At 48.9% G+C, this 12,629-nt stretch overlaps 1 protein-coding gene across 13 annotated transcripts in view; it reads right to left on the bottom strand.

Moving 5' to 3' along the window:
• Disc1 (DISC1 scaffold protein) overlaps window positions 1-12,629 on the bottom strand; it is a 209,423-nt gene that overhangs the window by 141,896 nt on the left and 54,898 nt on the right. For all 13 annotated transcript variants that reach the window (XR_010060006.1, XR_010060007.1, XR_010060004.1 and 10 more), the window contains exon 4: window positions 997-1,144. Coding sequence is in view for 8 of the 13 variants with exons in the window: in XM_063278076.1 (XP_063134146.1) it covers window positions 997-1,144 (148 nt within the window). In the remaining 5 variants the exon portion in view is untranslated. The remainder of the gene's footprint in view (window positions 1-996; window positions 1,145-12,629) is intronic.

Here is a 12,629-nt window from a genome sequence, read left to right as displayed (position 1 = left end):
AAGAGGAAGAGGAGGAAGAGGAGGAGGAAAAGAAAGAGGAGGAGGAGGAGAAGGAGAAGAAGGAGAAGGAGGAAGAGGAGGAGGAGGAGGAAGAAAAGGAGAAGGAGAAGGAGAAGGAGAAGGAGGAGAAGAAGAAGAAGAAGAAGAAGAAGAAGAAGAAGAAGAAGAAGAAGAAGAAGAAGAAGAAGAAGAAGAAGAAGAAGAAGAAGAAGAAGAAGTGAGTTACTTAGGAAACACTTAGTAACTATCATGCATGTGTTTGTGATGCAAGAACTTGATACACTGAAAGAACATCCAGGATCTAGGATGAGGAACAGCCCAAGGAGAAGAGACAGCTAGGAAGACCTCCATGTGAGGCAGGAAGGAGAGTCAGAGAGGACACCTCCCATCGGATAAGGCAACAGAAGTGTGGAGATGGGGCTCCTCCCCGTGAGAGGACAGTGCCAGAGTTTACTCAACATGCATGCATCTCTACAGAAGGACACAGTGAAACCCCATGCTCCGTCACATGCTACCCCTAAAACAGAAAGTTGACCTCCTCATCAAGACAGGTTCCAGGGAGACACAAAGATAAACCCAATGTACAACGTCATGGGCACCTAGCAGGAATGGGCCATGAAATCCTGTGAATCCTGAGGTGAATTGGCAGTGGAAAGCAAAATGTAGATGCTGGGACTGCACCCATGCCTACCTACATAGATGTCTACCTAAATCCTGATTGCGCTCACAACATCAAAAAACACCTATTCCCTCTGGGCGGAAGACCACTGTGTTTGTCCTCTACCTGTGCTTGTCCAGTCTTTCCCGTCACTTTGATGGGCTTCTTTCGCAAAGAGCAGGACCCAACTAGACCTCCCTCTAAGTTGGTTCACCTTCTCCAACATCCAAAGAACTCCTCCCAGGAAGAGTCACCCCAGGGCCTCCCAGCTCTTGACTGCACAGCAGTGGGGAAGAGGAAGCCAAGCGCGGGCTGTAGTGGCATCCACAGGTACTCACCTTTGGGGGGCTCCATGCAAGGCCGCGTGTGTCTGTGTTGCCAGGTACCCCAAGAAGCTGCGAAGGGCTGGTTGCTGTGAGGGCAGAGCCCAGGGCAGGCGGCCTTTCTCCTGTTCCAGGTCTTCCAATCTCTGTCTCAGTGTCTCTGCTGGAAACCCCAAGAGGTAAAAGCAAGAGAAAGAAACTCAGCAAGATAATCCCACATCTCCTCTCAAAAGCCCAGCTTCGTCTGAGTCACTCCAGGCTGAAGGCTGTTTCCCTGGCCTGTCGGTTTCTCCTCCGGAGCTCCAGAGACATGTCCATCACCTCCTTCTCCCAGCTGACCGGGCCGTAGTCTACCAGCCTCTGTGGTCATGACTGTACCCCACACACAGAAAGGACGACTGGTGTCTTTTTTAATCATCATGATCATTTGGAAGAAAATAAAGAGCAGGTTACTGATTGGCTGGTCAGTTGGTTGGCTGGTTTTTCTTGTCGTCCAGGATAAGCTGGAACTCTCTGAGAAGCTAAGAATAACATTGTACTTCCAGTCCCCCTGCCTCTATCCCCCACGTTCTAGAATTGTAGGCTTGGGCCACCATATTCGGTTTATGCAGTACTGGGGATCAAACCCAGGGCTTCAAGCACTCTAGGGACTGAACTACATCCCTAGAACTATAGTACACACTTTGGAGAAATCAATGCTCAAAAGTCAACTCTTTTTTTTAATAGCACAAAACGTTAAATTAAAAGAAATAAATAAAAACTGCTTATCAAGCTGTAGCCAATCACAGGCCTTGAAAGCACAGAGCAGTGTTAACAGTCCCCGTGCCAGAGGTGACTGGACCCACTCTGTCACACAGTAGGCCCTATGGTTGTTCTAATGCCCTCAGGTCATCTTGGACAACTTGTAAGTATTGATCACTATAAAGCCACTTAAAAAAATAAGATGCAGATATCAGAATCTGTTCTAGTGAGAATTTACTTTCATAATCAAATCCTAAAATAAATAAAATTTATTTCCTTTAAAGTCATCTTTGAGCCAGGAGTGGTGGTTTACCACACTTAGGAGACTGAGGCAGGAGAATCCTGAGTTCAAGTGTAGCCTAGAGGGCTGGAGAGATGGCTCAGCAGTTAAGAGTGCTGACTGCTCTTCCAGAGGTCCTGAGTTCAAATCCTAGCAACCACATGGTGGCTCAGAACCACTTGTAGTGGGATCCAACACCCTCTTGGTGTGTCTGAAGACAGCTGCAGTGTGTTCATATAAATAAAATAAATAAACATTTTTAAAAATAGAGTAGCCTAGGGTATATAGCAAGAGCCTTTTTCAAAAACTAATAAAATAAATAAAGTTATATTTTAAGAAAAGTGAAGACTGATCTAAACTCCCATCTTTGGGTCACCAAGACTGCACAGCAGATAAAGGAGCTTGCCACCAAGCCTGAAAGCCAAAGTTCAACCCCCAGAGCCCATGCGGTGGAAGAAGAGAAGCAACTCCCACATGTTATATGTGCAAAATAAATTAAATAACGGGGTCAGACATAATGGGACAGAGGTAAGCAGATCTCTGTGAGTGTGAGACCCGCCTAATCTAATGTAGGAAGTTTCAGGCCAGCCAAAGCTATGTAGTGAAACCCGTCTCTAAACATATGAGTGATTGGATAAATGAATGAATGGTGTAAATCCTTCAAGGCTCACATCCTGGCGTCCTTGCCAGGTGCTGCTCGGCGACCTTGAATCTCTCTACTGGATTGTTGCAGAAAGATAAGATCTCAGGCAGTCAGCATTAGCCATTTTTACTGTGACCTGCTCCGGTGTCCTGTGCATGTGCTGTGACATGATAAGAACATTCTACAGGCTTTCTCTAGGTCACTGTAGTTCCCAAGTTGCCCCTGCATATCCCGAGGGCCCTACAGAGTATTCCCACAGAGTTCATACTACATTAATAGCTCCTAGAGGCTCAGCCCTGTGATTCAAGCCTTTCTTTACAGATCAATTTAACACTAGTCACAATGTAGCAGCTACAGCCCTTCTCCCTCCGTGGTAGTCACAATGTAGCAGCTACAGCACTTCTCCCACCTGGTGCTCAGCCAGCACAGGTGCCCAGGTGTCGGGTAGGCAGTGAACCCCCAGGAGTCTGGAGAAGTCCCCGTCAATAAGTGACTTTCCCATAAAGTCACCTGAATTCAATGTCCAGACACTGCACAGAGAATAGAATTAACTACGTGTCTTATTGCTGTGACAAGATGCTAGACAAAGTAAGGTAAGGAGGCGTGGGTCTATTAGGACTCACAGAGCCTGCACAGTCTGTGGTGATGGGGAGGAAGGGTGGCAGGAGCTTGGGATCACATTGCATCCACAGTGAGGAAGCAGAGAGAGATAAATGTTCTCTTTCCCCTTTTAATTCATACAAAATCCCTGAGCTAGGGGTGGTGCCTCCCACATCCAGAGCAGGTCTTGCCTCCTCGCTTAAACCTCTCTGGGAAAACCCTCATAGACACGCCCCGAATACCCCCACCCCCCACCCCCGTGAGTCTAAATCCAGTCAAAGGAAACTAGCCAACAAGGAATTTGCCCAGGACCTGTCCTACTGGCCTAAGGGTATCAAAAAGTGGATCCCAGGACCAAGTCCCAAATAACTGGACTCTGTTGGCACATCCTTCTTCAGGACTGCCTGCCAGAGCTAATCGGACGTTGCTTTCCAAGCAGTTAGTGACACATCCTTTTCAATACGGGTGTTCATCAGACACACCCACTCGGTTCTCTTAGTCCAGGCTGGGCAGGGTCTCCCATTCTCTATTGAGATAATCCCACTCTTTATCAGCACCTGAAGGTCGTGTGTCTTTTTTTTCTCCCTCAATAACTTATATGTTGTCCTATAAAATTAAAACTTTGATGGAAATCAGTAAAAAATGTTGTTACATGCTCGTAAAATGGCGCGATCATTAAGGCGGTTATAATGAGGTTCACCGTGCAGGGGCCAGGAGAAAACCTGAGTTGAACTCTGAGCTTTGCCAGACACTGTCTGACCTTCAAATTATTTAGCCTTTCTAAGCTCTAGTTTCCTGGTTTGTTTTTAAAAAGAGAAATTAATAATAATCCCTGCATTGTGGCCCTCGGGCTTAGCCAACGTAATCTAAACAAAGCATCAAGCTTCGTGCCTGCAATTTAGTTAATGTTAACAGACTGGCTATTATCAGTAGCCCTGACGTGCACTGCTTTGGGAGGCTCAATGCTGTGTTAAAAGAAAAAAAAACAACCCTGCCTGGCTTCCCTTGGTCCTCTGCTATATTTCAAACTGTCCCAAGGTCTTGGATGGTCCCTAAAAGGTTAATCTGGCAAAGCAGTCACAGTGGAGAAGAAAACAAAGGAACAAACGGTGACCAGAGTAGGAAAGGCCCCATCAGCCTAGCTCTGTGCTCCTACTCTGGAGACCATGGCCACCTGAAGTTCTCTTTCAGGTTTAGCAAAGGGAATCTGGACACTCAGCTATGACATCAAAGCCTTGGTCGCTCTCTCAACCTCTCAGGTACCTGGGGTTCTAACTCTGCAGTGGCCATTAGGTACAGGGGCTGCAACTTCTCGGCCAGCATCGTCCTCACTTGGCACTCCACGACCCAATTTTATACACTGGTATCTCACTGGTTCCCTGGGTTACGCCCCCTTACACTGATGGGCTGTATCAAGCAGAATCCCTGAGTGGCCCTCGCCTTGAGTTTTAGGGTCACTCATAGTGAGCAAACCAAGGAGACATGGAATGAGGGGAGAGGGGGCAGCAGAACTGTCTACACCATCGGAAGAAATCTGGTGCTGCCTCAAGGAACATGGAGCCATGGGGGGCTTTGAGAAGAGGCGAGCCATGCCAGCAGTTAGTGCTCCACCCCAGCCTGCTGCTCTGTTGGGAATGTCTATAAATGGGCAGAAGCTGGGACAACCAGGTCCCTGCTGCCCTCAAGTCAAACTCTGAGGTGACCAGGAAGCGGTGGTGACAGAATGGCCCTCTGGCAGAGAGACAGGAAAGTGTCACCCTCTCCACTGATAACCTGCAGCTCCCTCTTGGACAGTCCTTGCCTGCATTCCTGAGATGCTGGCCAAGGTCAACCTGCCCTGCACAGAGAGGATCACAGGCTACACCCACACACACAACCAGATCCTTCTACCAGCCACAGCACCTCACCTCTCCTAGCTGTAAGCTCCAGTGTCCAGAGGAAGAGAAACAATGTTACTTGTACCTGTCACCTGCAAGGCTCAGAGACCAAGTACCTCTGGTTAAGGGAGTCTTGGAGGCCCCCAGCCTGTTCATCCACACTACGTCCCTGCCACTAACAACCACATGAGTAGTAGAGTTTAGAGTCTCCAGAACCCACATAAATGCCCAGTGGGCACTGCAGGCCACCTGGAATTCTAGAATGTGGGAAGCAGAGATAGGGGGGTCCCCAAAACGAGCTGACTGGCTAGACTTGCTGTATGGTTGATCTGGGTCCCACTGAGAGACCTTGCCTCAATGAATAAGGTGATAAGCAATAGAGAAAGATTCCCTATATCAACCAAGGGTCTCCACAGGCATGAGCATACTCATCCCTGCACACACATGCAAACATGCATGCACACACACACAGGCAAACACACACACACAAACACACACACACACACACACACACACACACACGCACGCACGCACACACATGCAAATATGAGCAATAGAGGAAGACTCCCTATATCAACCTGGGTCTCTACATGCATGAGCATACTGGTCTTTGCACACACAAACATCTGCCCACACACATGCATACATTTATACACACCATATGTATGTATGTATGTATGTGTATGGGTGTATATATGAGTGAATGAGTGAATGAATGAATGAATGAAAAAAGTGTCTGAAGCCATGTTGGCTGCTGTCCTGCCTCACAAGGTCTTGGGTGTTTTCCCAGTAGGGACTTTGCTTCAGAGCCTTCCTTGTCCTCAGCCTGTGTGTTTGCACCCCAGTCACACCCTCATACTTCCTCCATTTCCATGTCTTCTGCCTCCAGAAGACAGGGCTGCCCGGCCAGGGTCCTGAGAGCCCTCCCGTCATTCCTACACGGTGCTGATGCTGCCATTCCTGCAGCTGCAGGCGCATGAGCAGGTGCATCAAGGGCATCAGAACACCTGCCACAGCCCGGTGTTGCCCTGGGCACTCTCATACATCCTGTTACAGAGCACAGCTCCAGAGGGGCGTAAGTGGTGCACACCTGTAGTTACAGCAGTAGGAGGCTGAGGAAGGAAGGAGGGTTGCTGTGCGTCTGGGCTAGGTTGGACTATGTAGTTGTGGGAGGGAAGAGGAGTGGAAAGAACTTGTGTTGTCCTGGTCAGCTAGCAACCAGGCAAGACTCCTGCGTGATTGCCGACTCTTTAAAGCATCCGTTCCAGAATTTTCAGCTACAATTGGGCAATCTGAGCAGGCCCAGAGGCATGTCCAGTCGCCACTTCAGTCTTTCACATATATGGTTTGACACTGTTTTTTTTTTTTTTCTTTTTCTGTTTCTAAGACAGGGTCTCTCGACATAGCTCCGAGCGGTCTGGAACTCATTAGTAGCCTCAGACAAGTGGCCCCACCTCCCTCTGCGCTCTGAGGGCTGGGGTCAAAGGCAGGTGCCACCGTGCCCAGTGTGACTTTTCCTTTTCATTATGATCTTAACCTGAGCATGTTCAGGAATGACCCTCCAGCATGTGATGTGTACAGATCCCCCCTGCTAAATAAGCCCCCCACGAGTCCTTTGTTTGGGGAGACCATTGCCTTGGAAATGAGTTTGTGATCTTCTTCCCTCTGTCCCCTCCCTCCTCCCGGCTGTGCTGACTTTGGTTTTGTGTTTGCTACATGGGAAGCCCCTGCATCCGATTACAGAACCCCTCGAAGGAGCAAACCCGCTGTAGATACAGAGATAGCCACGGATGGACACGCGCATACATTGCTGTGTTTCTTCTGCCTGTTCCATTCTGAGGGCCTGAAGAGCTGCCAGCCCAGGAGCAGTGAGTGCACCAGGCCCAGATCTGCCTTGCAAGGATCATCCTCCAGGAAGGAAGCTGGGCCCCCAGGCTGAGGTGGCAGCAGGGCCCCCAGGCTGAGGTGGCAGCAGGATGAAACAAATCTAGATTATCTTATACTAAAACATTAGAAAGCACTGGAAGACTGAGGCTGTGTCGATAGAACACAGGGGGACCGGCCACCTGAAGACACTCAAAGGTCAGATGACTTGAGCATCAGAACTAATGACAATGGTGGCCCTCTTCATCCCCTTACAGCAAACTGGGGCCTGAGCATGATGCTGACAGAAAGCTTTGTGGTGAGAGGAAGCAGGGAAGAGGCTCAAAGGCGAGCAGGGATATAGTTCCCAGGGACTGTACGGTAAGATTCTGAGATGGATCATTACCAAAAGAAACAATAGCTCTGAGGTGGTGTTGCCTAAAACCACAGCTTGTGGGCGTCGACGGTGGACAGCCAGGGTGGGACAGGGCAGGCATAGGTTCCGGCAGGCCCCTGCCAGAGGAAGTAGAAGCATCAGATGCACCTGAGTTACACCTCCAAATGTCCAGGGTCACAGCTGCAGGCAGTTTCATTGCTAAAGGGAGGGAGGAGGGAGAGGGGGAAAGGAAGGAGGAGGAGGAGGGGAGGAGGGGAGTCACTGGCATTGGGAGTGAGACAGGACCTAAGCCTATGACACAGACTCTTCTCCAGGGACCAGAATCCCTTCCTCAAGGGCAGCAGAACTATGCCTAAGTTGACTTCGTGACTTGGAGGCTACAGAGCAGAGACCTGGGGACTTATCCTTGTTCAGAGACACAGATCTTGGCCCTGGAGGGCAAACGAGGCGTCATGGTTCTAGCGCGCCATCAAGTGGCCACATAAAGATTTACAAGGACGTGTGTGTCCAGTCCTAGTCACAGAACGAGGGGCAAATGTGAGCACAACCTGTGACTTCCCTGGACACGGAGAGGGATTTCAAAATAAGTCATTTTCACCATAGCGAGTTAAGCCGGCATCCTCCTGAGCCTTTCTGAAGTCTGCTTTCCCCGCCCCCTCCTCTTTAGTGGAGCTTGCTTCCCTCCCTCGTGTGATGATTTGAATGGGCACGGCCCCCATAGGCTCATAGGTTTGAATGCTCTATCACTAGGGAGTGGCACTTCTTGACAGGGATTAGAGGGTGTGGCCTTGTTAGAGGAGATGTGTCACTGGGAGTGGGCTTTGGGTTTCAAATGCTCAAGTCAGGTCCAGAGTCTCTCTCTTCTGGCGCTATCTGGATGTAGAACTCTCAGCTCCTTCTCCAGCAGTCTTCCTGCTTCCCACCACGCTGGTAACGGGCTAAACCTCTAAAACTGTAAGCCAACCCCAGTCCAAATGTTCTCCTTTGTAGGAGCTGCCTTGGCCACAGTGTCTCTTCACAGCCACAGAACAATGGCTGAGACACCCTGACTCTCTTTCTCTGTGTTGTTTGGAACACTCTGTCGACGCAGTAAATGTGAATTCCGGTGTTAGCTCCAGGCTAGCACAATGAGGAAGACGCTGCACACACAGGTGCCAAACAAATGCGGTTGGCCGATGATTTAACAGGAATGGTTCAATTAAAAAAGAGAGAAAGGGAGAGAAATACCGTTTGCACTTTGTAAATAGAGACGAATAGCAAAAACAAATGAACAAATTCGAAATTCACCAATAAAAGGCATCAGCAAGCAGTGAGAAAAATCAGACATTAAAGAATACCTTCTGATTGACAAAATCGGTCCCAGTGGACCTCATGACAGAAATGCCAGCTGTCACCTCACTCTGCTTTGGAGCAAGAGAATTTGTTGGGTCACTGGGTTGTTAGTAGTCAAGCGTCTTATGGCTGTTAATTTTATAATCACAGTTAATTTTCTCATTGCTGCAACAAAACACCTGACCTCCACAAAAGGAGTTTTAGTTCATTGGTTATGGTGGCAGGACTTTGAGGCAGCTGGTCACCCTGCACCCACAGTTGAGGAGCAGCTGGTCACACAGCGTCCACGGCCAGGAGTCATGTGGCATCCACAGTCAGGAGTCACGTGGCATCCATGGCCAGGAGTCACGTGGCATCCACGGTCAGGAGTCACCTGGCATCCATGGTCAGGAGTCACGTGGCGTCCATGGCCAGGAGTCACGTGGCAACCATGGTAAGTCACGTGGCATCCACGGCCCGGAGTCACGTGGCATCCACAGTCCGGAAGCAAAGAGAGACAAACGCTAACCCTCAGCCCGCTTTCTCCTTTTTAGTGAAGTCCCGGTGCCCAGCCTGAGAAATGGTGCTGCCCATATTGAAGGCGGCAGGTCTTCCCTCCTCAGACCTTCCTGGAAACGCCCTCATAGAAACACCCAGAAGTACATCTCCTTGGTGATTCTAGATCCCATTGACAAGAAAGATTAACCTTCATATGCATACATAAATCTATTCACGTCTAACAAGGGTCATCTGCTACTCCTAGCCCATCAGTACTAACGGCCGGTTTCACTGCTGCGCCACAAAAACACAGAGTAGGACAACACACGAACGGCCTAGCACACGTGTAAGCATTTATGAAGCAGAAAGACATCGTGCTAAGTACATTGGATCCCGGTTCTGTATCTGCCCATGGGATGACAGAGTACGCGGTATGAGCAATATTCTTAGAGACAGGTGATCAGTCTGCACCCGAAGGGGCCTCGCTGGCTGCAGCCATCAACATCCTCGAGAGTCATTTTTCATCGCGTTTTACATAATAGCCAGGAAACGCAATTCCTCGAGAGCTGCATATTCTAACCCTCATTAGCATACAAATCCCACGTAGACGGCCATTCTGCAAGGATTAGACTGTAATAAGATGTATTTCCGACCATCTCAAGCATAACGCAGTCTTTGACACTTCAGAATATTGCAGTTTGTTGGGGTCATTTTCATAAAGATCAGCTGCCACCAGGGCACATTAAGCATTTCTGAGCATCGAACGCACGCATGGTCGTGTACGTGTTATTTCTGAACTCCACAACCTGTGCGGTGGGATCACAAATGTAGAAAGCAGGTTTCGGAACTCGAATGATTTGCTCGAGGTGTCAAAGTGAGTGTCCAGCAAAGGTGGGTTTGAACCTTGGTCCTTTCGCGTGTCAGCCCCTACAGACTTTGCCCACAAACTTCTGTGGAGTCACCCTGTTCCCCCACCCCCATAAACACAGGGCTCTCATCTCCCTGATCCTGTGTCTGGGCCCCTAATAACAGTCAGATCTAGGGGGCTACGTGGTAACCGCCTGCTTCCTGGATCTAGCTCAGGGCCAGGCACACACTAGGCACTGTGTGAGTACTACATAAACACATGAATCGGGGTGTCTGTTTGAACAAGAGATAGAAAAACAGCCACCCTGTTATAAGCAGGGCACTGTGTGGTGTGTAACAATTAACCCTTAAGGTAACCCCGGAAGCAGGTGTGTGAGCACCAAAGCAGGTGTGCGCATCCTCCTGTTTTGCAAATAAAAGACGGCAGCTTGAGGAACGTTTTGAAACATTTTCCTAATTAGTTACACAGTTTCGAGGTTCAAAAATAAAGTCCTGGAGGGTCCCATCTCCAGCTCAGCTCATCACCATCTTTCTCGAGAAAGGTTGGCCCCCCAACACACACACCCCTCCCCACGCTCCCGCCTTAGCCAAGTCTTGAACTCCCCAGTCTGAAAGTTACATGCCAATACCCACCATTCCGAAGGCTCATTTCCTACTCTGCCTTTTTCTCACACAAAGGGCTGCTGGGCCAAAGCCGGTAAACAAATCCCTGAAAGCAAAAACAGCCTCTGATCCAGTTCTAGGGGCACAGCAAAGGCAGCTCTTGCGTTCCCACACGTGTTGGAGAGCATTTAGGAAAGCGGTGTGGAAGCGGTTTCATACTACAAGACGGAAACAGGATGCAAGACTGTAGATCGGTGTTCGCTGTACTTGGTAATACAACTGTGCGTTTTTTTGTTTTTTGTTTTTTGTTGTTTTTTTTTTAACCTGAGCAGAATTAAGAGCTCAGAAGTGACTGAGATGATGGGCGATTTTATCTCAATTTCTCCACTTACGAAATCAGCTGTAAAATCCCAAGCCGCTTCGTATTTCAGGAAGTTATTAACTCACTGGCCTCTTCTCCTAGTCTTCGATGTCTGCACAAACGTGGAGATCTGGTTTCCTCACATTCTCAATGCTAAGCAGCTTAGAGGAAGCCTGGCTCCCCCGGGTCAGAGATCCCTCCAGTGAGCAGTGAGGGGGGATATCTGGAAATGTATTCTTCAAAGCTCACGGCAGGAAGTAGTGGCCTGGGAAATCATCTTGACACAGTAAGAAGGGGCTGCCGGGCTCCAGAGAGGATAAAGAAGCTGGGGAACACCAGCGCTCATTCAGCTGAGACACTTGCTTACTCAGCACGCCGCCCGTTGCCTCGCTCTTGACACACGGTCATTGATTTGCTCTGACACATTTCGGCAGAATGTGTGTTTTGAAACATCTGTTCTTCCTGCCCCCCCCAAATTATCATGCAAAACAATTACACAGTGAGTGACCAAGATAGTAACAGTAAGAAACTTCCAGGTACATACCCTCGGGTATGGCATAACTTAGCAGGCTGCGTGCTTGTGTGTGTGTGTGCATATATGTGTACACATGTTCATGCATGTGTACATATGTGTGCGTGTGTGTGTTTGAATGTGTGTGTGCATGCATGTGTGAATGTCTGTGTGCTTGTGCTCATGTATGTGTGCATGTGTGTGCGTGCATGTGTGTGCGTGCATGTGCATGCATGTGTGTGTGCCTATGTGCATGTGTGAATGTGTGCAGGTGTACAGTGTGCATGTGTGCCTGTGTGTGCATGTGGGCCTCTGTGTGCATGTGTGTGTATGCACATGCATGCTATCAACACACCTTGAAAATGCTATGGCAATTCATAGCCACATCAGAAAACACAGGAATCAGTCTGGCCATGAGCTTCTGGGAAAGGGCTTCGCTGAGCCACCCTGAAGCCCTCTTCACTTCTAGACTTCAAATAAAAGACAAGGTTCTGTTCAAACCTAGCCTGGTCTACATAGTAAGTTCCAGGGTAGTCACAGCTTTATAGAGAGATCCTGTCTCAAGAAAAAAAAAAAATTCTTACACTAAATACCAATCACCAAGAGTGCTGGGGAGGTAACTGACTAGGAAGCTCTATTTTGGCTATAATTTATTAAGCCCTCAGGTTTTCAAAATTACAAAAATCTGTCTCTGAAGAATGGCTATTCCAATGCTGCAAAAGTCAGTCACCTGCATAGGTGGTCAGGGTCAAGCTCCGGGTTGGAGTAGAGCCATCTCTGCTGACAACCGCTCAGTGACAGAAGAATGGGATGGCTTTATCCACTGCTTCCTCGGTGTTGAGGCCATTGTCACTCCTGCACCTCATTTCTCTCTCATCATCACCAGCATTGCCACAACCACAACCACAACCACCACCTCCACTACAACATCAGCACCACCTCTCCATCACCATCACCATCACCATCACCATCACCATCAACATCACCATCACCATCACCATCACCTCTACCACCATCAGCACCATTGCAACATCAGCACCACTGCCTCTATCACCATCACCATCACCATCACCATCACCATCACCATCACCATCAC

This window comes from Rattus norvegicus, chromosome 19, assembly GCF_036323735.1.
Source record: "Rattus norvegicus strain BN/NHsdMcwi chromosome 19, GRCr8, whole genome shotgun sequence".
NCBI classification, from domain to species: Eukaryota; Metazoa; Chordata; class Mammalia; order Rodentia; family Muridae; genus Rattus; species Rattus norvegicus.
The sequence above is the reverse complement of the archived record's forward strand: the minus strand, read 5'-3'. Positions and strand labels throughout refer to the sequence as shown.